The 16,596-nt window shown below is 41.0% G+C and overlaps 3 protein-coding genes across 4 annotated transcripts; 2 read left to right on the top strand and 1 right to left on the bottom strand.

The window, feature by feature from the left end:
- Positions 1–229: 229 nt before the first annotated feature.
- Positions 230–3,812, bottom strand: zc3h10 (zinc finger CCCH-type containing 10). The gene is made up of 3 exons (XM_079342534.1): positions 3,718–3,812; positions 1,699–2,989; positions 230–1,006 (listed from the first exon to the last, which is right to left on the bottom strand). The coding sequence occupies exons 2-3, from the start codon at positions 2,851–2,853 to the stop codon at positions 494–496; spliced, it is 1,668 nt and encodes a 555-aa protein (XP_079198660.1). The 5' UTR covers positions 2,854–2,989; positions 3,718–3,812; the 3' UTR covers positions 230–493.
- Positions 3,813–4,389: 577 nt separating this feature from the next.
- LOC306823152 (sorting nexin-5) lies at positions 4,390–11,277 on the top strand. Of its 2 annotated transcripts, XM_079342539.1 has the most exons (15): positions 4,390–4,425; positions 6,086–6,281; positions 6,508–6,618; positions 6,777–6,884; positions 7,408–7,468; positions 7,617–7,741; positions 9,158–9,241; positions 9,333–9,407; positions 9,516–9,546; positions 9,769–9,856; positions 10,009–10,048; positions 10,150–10,236; positions 10,376–10,465; positions 10,662–10,727; positions 10,829–11,277. In XM_079342539.1, exons 2-15 carry the CDS (start codon positions 6,276–6,278, stop codon positions 10,964–10,966), a joined length of 1,110 nt encoding a protein of 369 aa, XP_079198665.1. In that variant the 5' UTR covers positions 4,390–4,425; positions 6,086–6,275; the 3' UTR covers positions 10,967–11,277. The 2 variants fall into 2 exon arrangements, with proteins under 2 accessions (XP_079198665.1, XP_079198664.1); XM_079342538.1 differs by lacking the exon at positions 4,390–4,425 and having other exon boundaries at positions 5,955–6,281.
- LOC306823154 (dnaJ homolog subfamily B member 9-like) lies at positions 4,413–5,804 on the top strand. Its single transcript, XM_079342541.1, has 2 exons — positions 4,413–5,060; positions 5,397–5,804. The coding sequence occupies exons 1-2, from the start codon at positions 4,805–4,807 to the stop codon at positions 5,705–5,707; spliced, it is 567 nt and encodes a 188-aa protein (XP_079198667.1). The 5' UTR covers positions 4,413–4,804; the 3' UTR covers positions 5,708–5,804.
- Positions 11,278–16,596: the final 5,319 nt, after the last annotated feature.

Genomic DNA, 16,596 nt, shown 5'->3' with positions numbered 1-16,596 from the left:
TAATATGAAAGCAACTGTAAATAAAGCTACGGACAAAGCAAGAGTTAAAGTTGACATGTTATTCTTGTTTTGTTTTTGTTTTTTTAAATGTGCAAAGTATCAAAGTTAGTTTACAGCAAAGCGATGCACAAAAATATAAACACAAGCTGCACAAAGTCCTCATGTACAATTGTAGAGAGCGGCAGCAGTTTTTTAGAAGTGGTTCAAACATCATTCGTGACCTTAAAGGCGTGCCAGTTGGGTCTTTATTTGTATCCATGTGTGAGCAGATACCTTCTCATGTGGCTGCTGAAAAGCACAGAAAGCACACAGTCAGGGGGCAGCACGTAGAAGTCTTTCCTGCCCTCTGCTGGAGAACTATTTTTTAACCCTTTTATGAGCTACGTTTTCATGATGTCAGTTTCAGACACGAACAACAAAAGCATCTGTTAAAAATCCCTGTTGAGGATGCTACTATCCGACTTGTGGATACTTCAGTCTTGCACCTTATCAGTTAGTGAGGCAGTGTGGTGATCCTCATGCTTTGACTTGCAATCGGGTACGAAACCATTGGGGTAGTGGCGTGACTCATGGTAATGCCTGGCAGAGGCTGCGTCATGGACACTGCCACTGGCGCCACAGAAACAGCAACCGGTGCCATAGAAACAGGAGGTGCCATCCCTTGGGCGATGGTCTGTGCAAGCGCGGCAGAGAGGGGGGTGATCTCAGGGTTGAGGTGGGGCGGAGGGGCTGTAGGTGGGGCAGCGTTTGATGGGGGAGCTGAAGGAGCTCCAGTGGAAACAACAAGGTCCTGTTGAGTGACAGGTCGAGGCTGCAGTCCTGCGCTGCTCAGGGTGGTGTGGGTCTGAGCGATGCCATGATTGTAGGAACTCACGGCACCCACAGGGGGCGCCATACTCTGCTCAGTGGGTGCAGGAGTGGAGGACAGTGTCATCACTTTGGCTTGGCTCCGGAACTGGGCGTTCTGTTCCAGAAGAACCTCATTTGTGGCTATAAGATTAGAAACCTGAGATGCACAAGAGATATGGATTAGAAAAGCTGCAGACTGAGTTCTTGACCTGGACAATTCTCTTTGAATCCACTGATCAGGATGTCTCAAAAGAAAAAACTATTTCCATTACATTTTCTCGAAACACAATTATCATTATCAGTGTAAGGAAAAAGCATAAACACTGTCACATTTGACAAGTTGCAATCCTCCATTGTTGGTAATTGTTATTTGTAAAATCTACTCAAATGAATGTGTCGATGAAATAATGAAACCACTGGTTGTTAAAAATGTTCGACTGACGTACCAGCACCTGAAGATGCAGAGGTAATATTCTTGTTTGGATAAAAATATGTAAGCTTTTGTGTACTGTACAGCCCAAGAAATGTTACCTTACCTATCATTTTACACATATATATATATATATTAGATATATTTCAAGCCTTTTCAAATGTGACGCTGTGTAATGCTACAGGGCAGCATTCAATAACCTTTGTTAAGATGATTTAATCCTTGTTTTTTAAAGCTCTGACTTAGTTAACACAATATATTACACTTTTTTTTTCTTGACGAATGTGGCTATAATAATGCACATTTCAGTATCTGGTATCCGTTGTTACAAATACAAGTTATATCTTCTTTTCTTAAAGTGCCTAATTACATATTAACTAGATCTTAATATATCAACTAATTTTCATCTTAAAATGTACCTGCTTCTTCAACTCTTCCACCCTTTTTCTCAGCAAGGAATTTTCCTCCTCCAAGAACCTGCACTCCAGGGGCCGTGGTTGCAAGGTGGCCTGAACTCCCAGCTCGTAGTGGCCTCCTCCTATCCCGTCTGCAAAACGTATCCCCTCTAACCGCCGCCTCTTCAGCTGGAGAGCAGTGTGGTCCATGGAAGCCTCCAGAGAGCTGGCATCAAACAGTCCACTCTCCAGCAGAGGGTCATACACGGAGCACGAGCTCCTGTCATAACGCCGCTGACCTGCAGAATTTATAGACAGACAACCACTCATCCCACCTCCACCCATTCCACCCACTCCAGAGATCACTGGATCTCTGCATCCGCCCAGGCTGGGGCAACCCATCCCCATCATGTTACTGCCAACTCCACCTCCCCCCCCTACAAGTCCTTGCATCCCTCCACAAGTTCCTACTCCTCCACCCCCTATCCCTACGCCTGTGTTCACCATCCCGCTGGCACCAGGACCCACTACACCCCCCACTCCAACCCTGGCAGGCTCATATTCGTAGTCCTTTTTGACATGGCGAAATTTACATTTATTGCCCCTTTGGCACTCGCCTTTCAGGAAGTCTCTGCAGATGGGGACCTCCCCACGGCTATGGGGGAGATCCATTGGGGACAGGCCCAGTCGTGCTGCAACTTTGCCTCTGAGTCTGAGGGGCAGCTCTCCTGTTTTCTTGTAATAGTCTTCATCCTCTTTAGATCCATGGACAAAGCGGCAGTTGGAGCGCATGCACTCCTTGTTCTGGTGATCATGACAGAAGATGAATTCGTTTTTTTGCACTCCCAAGTCCGGCACCTCGTTAAAGTCTGGGTGTCTGAAGCGGCAGCGCTTCCCTCTCTTGCACACGTTGCGTATGAAGTCCCTGCAGACACCATCCAAAGCCAGTCCCGTCCCTTGCCCTCCACTTCCACCGTTCCCGCAACCGTTACCATTTCCGAGTGCCCCTCCTCCCCCCATGCTGCCAGAGCCCGATAAGCTTCCTCCAACGCTTCCTCCTGAGCCTCCTCTGCCCTCCACTAAGCCCCCTACCAGACCAGACCCAGGTCCTCCTTCTTCACCCAGACCAACAGTACTCCCACCACCACCTGACAGGTAGGATGTGTCCCGGTCAGGCATGGCGCTTGGCCCAGCTTGAGGAGAAAACAGCACTCATGTGTATGATGGGGCTGATGTGACCGGTCAAATGTTCTCATGCACATACAAGTGTAGGATAACCTTTTCCTTTGAGAAGTGCAATCTCCCATTCGAAGATCTGTGGAACAAAATATAAACCAAAGTTGAGCTTTGAAATGAGGAAAACTATGACGTGAAAATTATCTGATGGGTACAGTATAATGAATACAACAAGTTCTTAGTATTGTTACATATCATCAAAGTGGTTGAAAGTATTTGAGAACATTTACTTAGATGCTGCACTTTAGAACAATGTTGAAAAACAACAAAAACAATTTCTACCATATGATTTATTATTAAACATCAAGCAACCAAAAAGGTAATAAAGCAACTATGGCTTTTGATATTCTGTACCAGTTCTTCACCTGTCAGTATATTGTGTTGCTCCTTTTCGTATATTTCAAACTGAGCAACATGTTTAATGAAACACATTAGAGGACACATCTATAACCAGCACTGAGTGTCGTTTTCATCACTCCATTAAAAGCAACAGCCAATGTTTGGGTAACATTAAAGCAAGACTACCGAGCACACAGGTTATCAGCTGGTAAACAAGCCCCCTGTGCTGTCTCATCAATCTGAATATGTCACGTTAAAGCTGAGTTGGTGCAGCCAGCCTGTCTTGCTCTTAGCACCACTTTAGCATGTTTTGGCTAGCGAACCATTTCTGTCTAACTGGAGAGCGAGGAGCAGGATCCAGGATAAGTATCGACTGAGTCCTACAAAGAAAAAGAAACAGCCTTCTGATTCACTAACATTTAAACTGTTATCTCTTAAAACTCTCAACAGAAGGGAGCTATTTCTTACACTCCTTTTGAGAGCCCCGTCTTGTTTACCACTTCTTCTTTTCTTCTTCTTTCTGGCGAATTGGTCAAATGCAACCAGCTCGAAGGTGCATTACCGCCACCTACTGGACTGGAGTACATAAAACAGGCAGTACACATTAGAAAGAAAAAAAGAGGATAAACACCTTAATGCATGTCTGTTATTTGTCATACTTTTTAAAATGTCGTGAATTTCACAAGATCCAGTTCCCAGAATATTCTGTTCGGTTTAGCTGATCATGAATTATTTGAAATTGTCCCTTAACTGCCTCCTGTGACCCTTACAAGAACTGCAGTCCATTAAAACATGCTCTACTGATCTTATCTGAACACAGTGGGTAAATAATCCGCTTGTGTGTTGCTTATATGGAAAGTGTGTTTCTGAGTACTGTTTTTCCGATTCAGAGCAAGTTCATCGCCATATACTATGCACACAGTTATATATAAACAATAAACCAAAAGATGAATGTGTTTTCAACCGACTTGCTTTGTATCAGCTGATGATCTGAAACACTTCCCCAGAGTTCATATAATTATTAAATCCAGACACATTATTCTCTCAGTCTTCTTTCTACCTCACATTTCTGAGTGTAAAATAACCATATTATTAGGACAATAACAAGTTCAACCGTTTTCTGTCAGTGTTAATGTCTCCCTCTAGTGGTCCTGATGGAGAGTCGCACTTGAACGTGTGAGTTATCACCTTTTTCTATCACCGAGGACGTGGTCTTCACAGTGCTTGCTTTTTCACTGGTTCAAAAGTCTCACAGAAGAGAGTTACAGCCATGTCGCTTAGAAATATATAGCCTAGTGTTTATCAAAACAGGTTGCATTTTATGCATTGTAACTTCCCCAAGTCGAACACGTGTTGTTGAAACAACTCGACTCTCAAAGCTAGTTCCTCTAGCTGCAGCATTTTACACCAGCCCACAGCTCTGGAGACAGCTGACGTGTAGTGGTGTAGATAACTGTCAGTGCATATGGAGATGAGCTGTCAAACCGCAAGGTAGCTGTAATTCCTGATAAGTTTTTTTATTGTGAAACTGTCTTAGGGTTCCTCATCTGTGCACATGAAGTCGCCCAACATGGCAGTGCAAGGTGTTTTCCACTGGATGCAAGTCTGCGTGGTCCTGCAGCTCTGCTTATCTCAAATCCTGCCTGCTTGTGCCTCGGAGTCGAGCAGAAATTACTACGATATTCTCAGCGTTGAGCCCACAGCAAGTGGCAGCCAGATAAAGAAGGCTTTCCGCAAGCTTGCAGTAAAATACCACCCTGATAAGAACAAGAGCACAGATGCAGAGAAGACTTTTAGAGAGATTGCCGAAGGTAGGCTAAACCATGCTTGCAATAGTTATAACTTGTTTGTTTAAGTTTTAAAAGCCGATTTATTTATGTTTTCTCAATTGATTTAGGCATAACAATTCATTGTATGCTATTTATAGAAAAATTGTAGGCCTGTACTGTGGTTTTGAAGGGGTGTGATGCTGGTAAACTGAAATGCATTTAAGGCCCAAAATTGAATCATTGGTTAAAAAAAGAAAAAACATTGTATTTGTGCAATTCAATTATAGCATCACACTGACATGTACCTAACGAATTTACAGCTGACTGTTCTTTCATTTCTTAATCTAAACGTCTTACCTCTGGGGTCTACTCTTCTAGCCTACAAGGTGCTTTCTGACAAGGAGAAGAGGTGGCTGTACGACAGTGAGGGGCATGACGCTTTCCTAGATGATCCGGAGACCTCCTATAACCCTGAGGACGGACATGGGTCAGGCTTCGACTTCAGTTTTGCAGACTTCTTTCATAACTTCGATGAGAGTTCCTTTGTGGAGGAGCAGGTCTCACACTGGAGCTTCGGTCAGGAAATGGAGGATGAGGGCAGTCCCTATGACTACTACAGTTTTGAGGAGCCTGTCTTCAGCTTTTATTTTGGAGATGGCGTTGAATTTGAAGAAGAGCACCACACATAGCTAACCTGCACTGTTGTCCTGTACCTGTTGGCCTGTACAGGTTATGGTTTAATGCATTGTCTTTATTGATAATAAAGTTTTCATATTAAATGATCAACTCGTTGTCTGTGTTTTGCATTGAAGATGTTAACATAACTCTAAGTAGGGCTCCCTGTGTTTATCTTATAGGAAAATGTATGTTTAGTGGATGTTTACTTTTTTCTTTTCTTTTTTTAAGGCAGGAAAGTTGACACCTTGGGGGGGCTGATTGGACCATTTTGCCAGTTTTTACTGAGTGGGTGTGTCCACGCTCCTGAGTTACTGACTAACATAGAAGTTACACATCTTTTTCTCTGAGCCAGCACTTTACATTTGGCTGTTCGACTTCATTTCATACAGGACCAGCGTGCACTTTGACCGAAAGGAAATCCTGTGCCTGCTCAGCGGTTGGAGAGTGAGCTCTCTAAAGCCAACATTTAGACAAAAGAGCTCCACAGCTTATTGCTGTTTTTAAGTAGATAAAGTGGGATTGAAGAATTTTACAAAGCAGAGAAGGAAATACAAGAACGATTAGGTTGCAAGTTATACAATGATGGTAAGTATGCCTTCAAATGTTCTCTCTGCCAACCTCTGACAATCATGTGACAGCATTTTACTCCATGCAGACATCCGTATGTTGTTGTTCAGGAGCGTTGTTAATTTCCGTTAATCTCAGTTTGCAAAGTAAAAAAATACAATAAGAACATTTTCGTCACATGTAGCAATTAGCTTGCATACTTCTAGGATTTTACTTAACTAATGTTAAATGTTCAATATTACAGGAAGAGTTTAAAGAAGCAACATCAGCTCTGAGTGTTCATGGCCACACCATCAAGGTTTCAGAGTTGATGAAAGACGGGGACACTCTCACCTTCCTTGTTATATCTCAAAAGGTAAGAAAACCTTATGTTAACTTGTTTGCTGCCAACTTTGTTTACTCTAATGCTGTGTACATGTGTAAAACCAGAAGGACAAGTCAGTTTATTTGTTTGAATGACAATGTTTTCCAAGCAGAAAGTTTGGGCGTCATGATGTGTCTTGTGTGTGGCAGCTATCAGGGACAGGAGAGTTCCATGTGGTTCGGATCTACGATGACTTTGAGTGGCTGCAGCATCATCTTTTCTCCCAGGAGGACGTGCCCGGGATACAGGGAATCATAGTCAGTTTCATTTTTTTTGCACATAGACCCCTTTGTAAACCTTTGCACAAATTTCCGACCTGAAGGTTTTGTTCGAGCTGAAACATGTCTGTCGCCCACTCTTGTCAGTTTATGTAGAACTGTTGACAAAGTCTTTCCAAGGTGAGCATGTTATCTTTTTAGGCTTTTAATTTGAAGCTTTATATACTCAATGTTCTAACTTTAATGAAGAGTTCTTGTAACAGACCAAGTATCAGAAGCCTTTTGTTTTTTAAAAAGACCCCCATGTTCCTTCTTTACTCCCTCCTTTTCTTAATAATATGGAAACTGATGTCATTCAGCTGCTTGAGTTTCTGTACAATAATTAGGTAGAATCTCTGTATCCATGCACTTCACATTTAAACAAGCACTTACCTTATTTGGTTCACCTATCAGACCAAGCACCTCATGAAAAAAACATGTCTCTGAAGAAATCAGTAGATCAGTCTTACTTTGAACATAAGTATGTGAAAAAAATAAAAGTCAACTCTCTTCTTTCTTGTAGTTTCCTCCTCTTCCTCCGAAGGCTCAGGTGAACCCATCTGCCAAGGTGATGAAACAGCTGGGTGAGTGCATGTGATAATGACCACCTCCACAGGCAAAGTGAAAGATTGAAAAGATAAATTAACAGCCGTATTTTCCATCATACTGTCTTTCTTCTTATTAGGAATCAATGTGATATGAGGTGTTCAAATGTTGATGGTTTTCTCGCAGGCCTCCTTAGTTTAGGAGAGTGGCAGCCATACTGTAAAGCTCTGGAAACCTTCCTCCGGCAGGTTGCTGCACATGGCACACTCAGCAAAAATACAGCTCTGGAAATCTTCCTTACAAGCTCAGATGTAAGTGAACACGAATGAACAGCTATTTATTCACTTTCTTTCCAGATACGTGTTTTGCTTTAACCTCGGGTAAAAGGGAATCATTTTATATTGCAATTATCAACATGATGGCTTTTTATGACAAAGGCGGGCCATAAATGGTTAAACTTTCACTCACTTCGTTTCAGAAGGGAAAATAAGAGACAGAATAGCAACATGATACAACAGTGGTGTCCGCATGTCCACACTTGGACGTACCTATTCTGTGCAGGCTTGTCTGCTATCAGTTATGTGGGCTTGGTTAGAATGGTTAGGACACAGATACAGTACTGTTAGATAAAAAAAAATATCAAACAGGCTGGTGAAACGTCATGAGAAGAGAACACCGAAGTGTTTCAAAGGTACAAAGTGGTGAAGTTAATTTTACTGAATAAACACGTGCAAATGTTACCAAGGGTGTGCAAAAATACCTAAAGACAAACATGCTCTATAAAGTTAACAGTTTTCACATGATTTTTGGATTCTAACTAAATAGAGTGATCAAACAGCTTGACTTTTTTTAAAGCCATGAAAATAACTAATTATTTATTCAGTCTATTAACCAATCCAATCTCACATTATTTAATTAAGCACTTTAAGCACAAACACAGCTGACCAACGTGATGTACAATAAATTTACAAAGTAAGTTAAAAAGGATGTGCACAATAATAATAAATAAATAATACACAATAATTTAAAAGGATTAAAAAACATGACTCATGGTATGCTGTAAAAGAAATAATATGCATAAGATAAATAAAATCAACATCTTACTTGGTGTCAAAGACCAGGGAGAAGAGATGGGTTTTAAGACGTGTTTTAAAAACAGACAGAGAAGAGGCCTGTTTAAGGTGCTGAGGCAACAGCAAACGCGCGGTCCCCTCTGAGCTCCTGTTTAGTTTTAGGCACCCTCAGGGGCAGCTGATCAGCTGACCTGAGAGAGATTATAAAGTGATGTCTGTGTTATGACAGCAGGAACAAGTACACAGAGTTATAGTTTAATATTTCAAAGTCTGAGCCCAATAAGAATTATGTTTACGCATAATGCTAATTGGCTTTGGGAGTTTTGTCGGCCAAGTGGTTATGGTGCACGCCTAATGTAAATCCAGGTTCAAATCCAACCTGTAGCTCTTTTCCCACATCTTTCCCCACTCTCTCTGTCCCTAATTTCTGACTCTATCCACTGTCCTAAGGTTAAAAAGGCTTAAAACAAACAAACAAAATGTTATGTAGTTCATGTTGTTGTTGGCATCTTGTTTTCTTGCATCATCGTTCTCCGGCCTGTAGGCATCCTCCCATGTGAGGAAGCTTTCGTTTCATGCATCTTATTTACTTTGCAAAAGAAGCAGTATTTACTTGAACAAACGTTGCTTGTTTATTTGTGATCTTGTGTGCAGCCTCCAGGCAAACAAAAGCTAAGAAAAGGTATTTTCAACCGGCTGAGCCACGCTGTGGAGGAAAAGAGGAAAAATGGCCATAAGGTACAAAACAGGCACTCAGACAAACAATTGACACAGCCTCTGCTCCTGTATGTTAGCTTGTTTTTTTACTGTGATACGTGTGTGTCCGCAGGATGTGGATGAGTTCTTTCAAACTGAGCGTGATCACAATGTTCTTCTAACTGGCTGCAGCAAGACTGCAGCTGAGGTGAGTCAGTCAATTTTTTTTTTTTTTGTTCACCCCACTTCCCATTTTCCCCTTATATAAGCAGGCCAGATAGTGTTTTATACAAATACGGCTTTGTTCTTTCTACAGAAATTCCTGGATGTGGTGCTGGCTGAGCAAAGTAAGGAGACTTTTGTTTTAGTTTGAAGGGTTAAAAACACAGACATGAAGTGCTCACCAATTACAATTTGTGTTATATGGCATTTATTTTCATACAGATATAGTGGTTTATGTTTGTTTTAGCACAGGTTTTTAGTTTTTAGTGTTTCGCCAAACAACATCACAAATTGTATTTGTCCCAAGTCTCATGTTAGTTTTTCGCTCCTCTTATCTTTGTTTGCAGAAATAGCAGTTGCCTGTGGGCACTTTGCCACTGCCTTGCATCTCTTTGTGGAACCAGGGGAGGAGCCAGACAAACAGGCTTTCACAAAGTGAGACAAAGAATAGTGTCAGTCACATGCAAACATCACATGCAGTAAAAGTAAATGTGTCTAAAATCTGTATACAATATGAAATATATGAGAACAACAAAAGACAATAACAAACAACAAAAGAAGAGAAAATTAACATGTCCTTCTTATAGGGCTTGTGTGAAATTATCTGCAGTCTTTAATTCTCTACAGGTAAGTTTCTTCTCTTTAATAGAACAACACTACATGTGATGATGATTCAATGCACTGCAGAGGAATCTGCAAGTTATATGCTTGTGTGTGTGTGTGCGCAGAAAAATATGACAAGTGTTGCTGAGAACGATTTCAACACCGTTGGTCTCGGCCTGGACCTGGATTCACGCTACCAAGAGGCCGAAAAGGTTTGTCTGCTGGTTCTCAAGTACTTGTATGCTCATTATATTGTTTGTTTTCTTTACATGTAGCTCTTTTGAATATGATACGTTGTAATTTTCTAAAACTTTTTTGTACAGTTTCACATGCCTACAACTTCTCATACAGGAAATGCTCTTTAGGCGGACCTGTAAACTGGTGGAGATGGAGAATGCAAGAAGGAATGCGGAGAAGGCCAAACCTGTCAAGAAAGCTGCTGTGAGTCAACAAACCAATGCAGTACAATTTGTAAATACTATGATGTGACCAGCAGGTGTCAGTATTGTTCTACTAATATTCTGTGCAAGAGGATAGATCCAACCAAATCCGATAAGAAGACATGAGAATTGAGTATAGCTCGTATATTCTTGGGACTAACTTGCACACTGATGATGAAATGCTTCACATTCATCAGATGGAGGAGGCGAAGGAAGCAGCAGAGGCGGAGTTTGCTCAGATTTGTGAAATGGCAAGAAACGAGGTAAATCATCACAAATATATTAATCAGTATCTCAAGTGAGTTGTGTAACCTCCTGTTTGTTTACATCTTAAGACATGCTTGTTTTCCTCCCCCACCCCCAGATTAAACACTTCCAGAGCGTGCGTGTGGAGATTTTCCAGCAAGCTTTGGTTCAGTGGTGTGAAAAGCAGCTTCTTACAGCCAAAGAAAATGCTGACCAGTTCAGCCAGCACCTGCAGACCTTTAAAGAGATGGCCTAGTGACCCCAATGGCTCACTCCTAATGAAGCGTCCCCATGTGTCTAAATAGCAATGGATGTGACCTAAACATGTCCTTCATGCTTGTTTTGGCCTGCTTGTTGTAGGCCGATTTCTTTTTCTTATTTTAAATCTTAAACAGTTGAAAAGAAGAGATTTTTCTGTCTTTGCATTTATTCAAATAAAGAGTTAAAATGATGTTTGTTGGTGCATGTGGGCTATACTACACTCATTCATTTGTGCTGAGAGCTGTATTGTGCAGCTCTCTAGCCACTACCGGTCAGGGTCACACTAAATAAAGTGTGATGAATTGATTCCCAAAGTACCTGCTTGCCTTTGTGTGTTTCTCACTCCTGGAGCATTAATCAGTTTGTTTGACTGCTCCGTCAAGGACATGGCAGCAAGGACACTGCACTGCCTTTTAGTTCAGAAAACTGTTTTAGCTTTGTGAATATGTGTTAATAATCGTACATACAGTTGCTCTATTTTTTATTTGATAAAATGAAACCTTTAAGTGTGATGTCTCAAGTTTTCTTGCGCATAAGCCCAATGTCATCCTCCCCTTCTCTGTCTGCTTTAGACTGAAGGTCCATATCTCAGCACTGCTGAGCTCTTCATCTCATCTGTTCCAGCCTGTAATCTCTCCGTTGGGTGAATAAGGAGGAGTGGTTCCCATTTCAGGAAATGAGTCAGAGAGAGAGAGATAGATGGCAGGTCTCAGAAGAAGAGCAGCAGAGAGGTGGTCTCGTTTGTTTGACACACTGTAGATAAAGGGCAATCGTGCTGCTGAGGGCCTACGGTGTGTTTGCTATCCGCCTAAACTGAATATTGACAATGTTGAATGTTCTTGGTTGGAAAAAAATCTTCCAACATTTAACATCTATGTTCCTCCTCCTTAAAAACTGGCTCTATACCATTTCTCAGCCCCAGGTAAAAGTAACAATAGCTTTATTTGTATAGCACTTTAATGACATTCAAATACAAGTTGCACAACACATTAAAACAAGGAGCAAAAGAAAACGTACATTGACAAATAATAAAACAAATAATTAGGCAAAAAAAACAAAGGCAAAAAAAGAGGGATACAGAAAAGAGAGTCTGCAGAGAGATTTTAGTGGCAAAGGGAGGCAGAGCCAGAGCAAGAAGCCGGTTTGGGCTAGAGCTCACCCCTGTTGCAATAGGCTTCTTACTCTACTTCCCCAAAAGACAGAATTGCAAAACTTTAAAATGTGCCACCATACATCAATGTACCACTGCCCACCAATGGTACAGCGGTGTCTGGGCTAGCTCTGTTGCCTCAAAGCAAAACTGTTTCCATGTATGGCCATGTTTTTAATGATGATCAGGTTGTTGGTTCAGATCCCCTGGTTATGGTCCATATGAATTATCATGAAGTAATGGAAAAGGATAGAGATGCAGGGCAGCATGTTGGTGTATTGGTTTACGTTACACCTCGTCAGAAAGGTTGTGGTTTGAAATCCTGGGTCTGGAACATTTCTTATTGATTATGACAAAATAAAGGATAAATCTACTTTTTTTTAAGGAAATGTCACAGTGTGCTAAGGTGTTCAAGGTGTAAGGCTGTCTCTTTCTCACAAGGTTGGAGGGTTTGAAACTGCTGACTGTGTTAGGAGGTTTCTCTGTGAAGGGCGTGCAAGTTAGCGTTAATGGTGACCCTAAAGGAGAGTGTGGAGACCCTCTTACTTTGCACTTACAGAGGGTAAGTGGTGTGGTGGGTAGCACTGCTGCCTTGCAGTGTGATTGTTCTGTGCTTCAATCCCCCATCTGGGGCCTTTCTTGAAAGGCTCATTACAGTATGTAATGAAAAATCTGCACTAAGACAATACTTATTGCAAGGTAGATTGGAGGTGTAAAGAATAGCAGAATAAAAAACCAACACATCATTATGTACAACAAAATAAATACCTAAGCAGAATATACTTCAGATACTTGAAGTTCCTGGTTGGCTTGGGCCTTTTTGTGATGATAATGAATGTATATATGTGGGTTAATGGAAAGTATTTTTTGAAATCGTCCAAAAATAAAAAGAAATGCAGGTCAGGCTAACCATTCCCCAAAAGAAGTGTGGAGAGTGTGAGAGACCAATAGTATTTTACCAATGGGAGCAGTTCTGCAGGAATATATTTAGGCATTGCTATAATTTGAGCCAAGTCCCTGCAAGTGGATTTTAAAGGGTGCAAGCAAGAACAGTTTGACAGGAAATGAGAAGAGATTCACCACACAAAAGAAGGTTGAATTGCTTTTTTTAAAGTAACATACACAAACAAACAACACCTTTTGCCCACGTGGCTTCATCAGGTTTGTATTAGAAAGAACAGTTGTTTAGGTCAGTGTATTTTTCCCTTTTGGCTTTGAATGCATCCCCATAGAAGTAGGTCAATTCCTTCCCTGGTCCGGGTCCATTAATTGGCCTGAAGTTATTTAAAGCACCTGTGGTCACTTAAATGTCTCTTACGTTGTCTCTTGCCTCTAGGTAGACATATGGGTAGGGGTCCCTTACCTGTGACTCTGTGGTAGGGAATGAGGTCAAAAGATTGTTTCAAGGCTTAGATTAAGGTTGGTCAAAGTGATTTAGTATTTACTTAACAAGTTTGAAATAATTTGGAGATAGTGTAAATGTACTGATAACATGTTGAATTGTACAATTTTCTACAATTCATTCAGCAGTCGCTTTCACTCAAAGTGTACTCAGAGTTGGTATGGTATTGCAAATCAGCCATTTTTCTTTACTTGATTTACCTTTTAGATAAAGTGATGTGATCATTTCTTCAAGTGAATCAACCAAGATAGATTTGTCATTTGGGCATATTTGTGTCAATCCATGGATGGTAATCTTGTCTGCTCTGAAAGCAAGATATTTAAATCACAGACCAACTGATACACAGTAGATACAGTATAAACCTACACTTAAAATTTGTGAAGTGTCAAACGACAAGAGCTTCTACAAGAGCTGTTTAAATCTGCTTTAAATTTAAAAAAAAAAAAAAAAAAAAGGAAAATCGGCTTGTGACAAGTCACTTTTTGCCTTTATTTGATAGGACAGTTGATAGAAAGGGAAATTGGGACAAAGAGTTGGGAATGACATGCAGAGGAAAGAATCTCAATAGAAACCTCACAGCCTGAAATTGTTTCCCTTGTCTTAAATGAATGGAAAGAAAAATGTATGTTTTTGACAAACCATCCCATCTAGCAGTTTCTACCGAATCTTAAGCTTATAACAAAAGACATTGGCTCTCAAACAGCACTCACATTTGTTGGTCATTAAATCCAACAATTTCATTCCAAGAAGATCATTTTCATTTCTGTGGTTTATGGGTTTTAAAGAGGTGCAGTAAAAGTTAAATGTTAGAAGTTTATGGAGCATAGTTTTACTTCCTATTCAGAGAGTTACAAAGTACTTGGAAAAAAAATGTTGATCTGTGAAATTGCAGGATATTAAATTAAACGAATCATACTGTACGTACAGTAGCCGATACAAACATAGAATGTAATTATGTCATTTTTTCTTGCGTGTCATTATAACTGGTCAAGATGCTTCTACCTCTGCTAATGTTTACCATCAACAAAGCAGATTAATTCCACAACTACCAACTTCCTCACAGAGTGAGTGTGCAAACACACACACACACACACACACACACACACACAAATAAGATCCCTTCTCAACTGCTGAGAGCGTGACCCAGATGAAGGACAAGGAGCTATTTGCAACGTGCCGTCTTCAACTGTGTGTGTGTGTGTGTGTGTGTGTGTGTGTGTGTGTGTGTGTGTGTGTGTGTGTGTGTGTGTGTGTGTGTGTGTGTGTGTGTGTGTGTGTGTGTGTGTGTGTGTGTGTGTGCGTATCCCATTGAAAACATGCACTCAGAGCTGATTTGCTAAAGTAGCTCATTACTGGTGGAAAGGCAACATTCAACACAGAGCCCTTTGGCCTGACAGAGATCGCTTTGTCAAGTGTGAAGTGAAGGCAGTAGTTTATTTGCATACGCAGCATGACAGCGCCTTATGACTCAGCCATCCCATCAAAGCTACTCTTCACCAGTTTGATGAGGATGACAACTTGTTAGGTCTTACAAAAATATGGAGACAGGCCACAGATAACTGGCACTTCTTAATAAGTGTTAACACAGGAGGCGTTCATGATCTACACTCAGTTTTCAGTGTTTTGTGTCATTAATCTGCACTATACATTTACATGCTGTACTCATCTTTTCGCATGAAGAATATTCAACTCTCATAATGATAATTTATGCATTCTCTGAGTTATTATAGGTTATCAACTAGCTGGAATGCAAAACTAATGTGAGACACAAAATGTGTTAATTTGTTAAATACAACCCTGAGATGAAGGTAGTCACAGATCAGAAATTCTGTCTTTTCTTTCCTGACTTGTTTCCCCCTTCAGAAGTCAACATTGCTCGTCTCTACCTTCACAGCAATCTTTGAGGATCTCCCACTCTGGGGAAGATGTGGGAACAGAATTTGACAACAGAATGCTAATATGAAAGTTCTGTCTTCCTTTGCAAACTCTTCAATCGAGGTTTGACATCGCTACCAATTACTACAGACGCAGAAACGAAAAAAATCCCAGCTACTTTCTGAACCGTAATCCTGTATTCACTTGCGTGGTGCTGCTGTCATGAAGTCCACGTCTCACTTGTGCTCGATCAAAAATGTGTGTTGCAGTGGAGTCGAGTCAACCCAAGGTTACTGGCACCTCATTAAATCTCATCACTGCCTACACAGATTATGACTCATTAAAAGTTTGTTGGACTGAGTATGAGACAGGAGGGTAGAGAGAGAGAGAGAGAGAGAGAGAGAGAGAGACAGAGACAGAGACAGAGACAGAGACAGAGAGAGAGAGAGAGAGATGAATGCCATACTGCAGATGCCCGAACCATCTGTAGTTTATACAGCACCATAAGGGAAATCCCATTCTGAATGTGCGGAATGGCACAAAATACCACAAAATAGAGCCTCTTAGGCTAAAATCAGTGTTGATGGCAGCACTCCACCTGTGATTTGGAGAGCGTATACTGTATCAATTTCCCCTTCTCTTGCAGTGCATTACAGCATTGAAAAGCATTAGACTTGCTAATTTAGTCCAGTTCTCTGTTCACAACTGAATAGAGCCATAAATATTAATACTTTCACACTCCCCTCCTGGCTGCTTGTCATGCCTTCAAGAGCTTGCAGCTGATGGTGAAGATATTGTTAATTAGGTTTGCAGGAATGATGTCAGTAGCGAACCTGTGGACAGGCTGACATGCTGAGGTGATGACTTCTTGATTCACAACATGGGAAAAAAACACTAACAGGCGACATGCTGCGTGGAGGAAGAACTGTCTATCAGCCCATTTCGTATTATGATCATTCATTTATAATGCCTCTGGTTCCCACTAAAGGTTAACACTATGAAAAAAACTCCTGGTGATGTTTGGTCACGCACAAAGGTACAGTACATTGAATATAAACAAATTTATAGTGCATACACTCTCACACACAAATACAAATACAAATGCATCCATTAGAGTCGAATCAATTATTCATCAATTGTTTCCATTACAGCTTGACCAGAGTAGCAGGGCAAACACCCACACACAAACATACAATCA

The sequence above is a fragment of the Symphodus melops genome (assembly GCF_947650265.1).
Source record: "Symphodus melops genome assembly, chromosome: 4".
NCBI lineage: Eukaryota > Metazoa > Chordata > Actinopteri > Labriformes > Labridae > Symphodus > Symphodus melops.
The sequence above is the reverse complement of the archived record's forward strand: the minus strand, read 5'-3'. Positions and strand labels throughout refer to the sequence as shown.

Excerpts from the sequence above, each read along its gene's own strand:
- LOC306823154 (XM_079342541.1), top strand. The coding sequence starts at position 4,805 with ATGAAGTCGCCCAACATGGCAGTGCAAGGTGTTTTCCACTGGATGCAA. Across the intron at positions 5,061-5,396 it reads TTTTAGAGAGATTGCCGAAG|CCTACAAGGTGCTTTCTGAC; the intron begins GTAGGCTAAACC and ends CTACTCTTCTAG.
- zc3h10 (XM_079342534.1), bottom strand. The coding sequence starts at position 2,853 with ATGCCTGACCGGGACACATCCTACCTGTCAGGTGGTGGTGGGAGTACT. Across the intron at positions 1,007-1,698 it reads TGGAAGAGTTGAAGAAGCAG|GTTTCTAATCTTATAGCCAC; the intron begins GTACATTTTAAG and ends TGTGCATCTCAG.
- LOC306823152 (XM_079342539.1), top strand. Across the intron at positions 9,242-9,332 it reads AGAGGAAAAATGGCCATAAG|GATGTGGATGAGTTCTTTCA; the intron begins GTACAAAACAGG and ends GTGTGTCCGCAG. Across the intron at positions 10,237-10,375 it reads GCTACCAAGAGGCCGAAAAG|GAAATGCTCTTTAGGCGGAC; the intron begins GTTTGTCTGCTG and ends CTTCTCATACAG.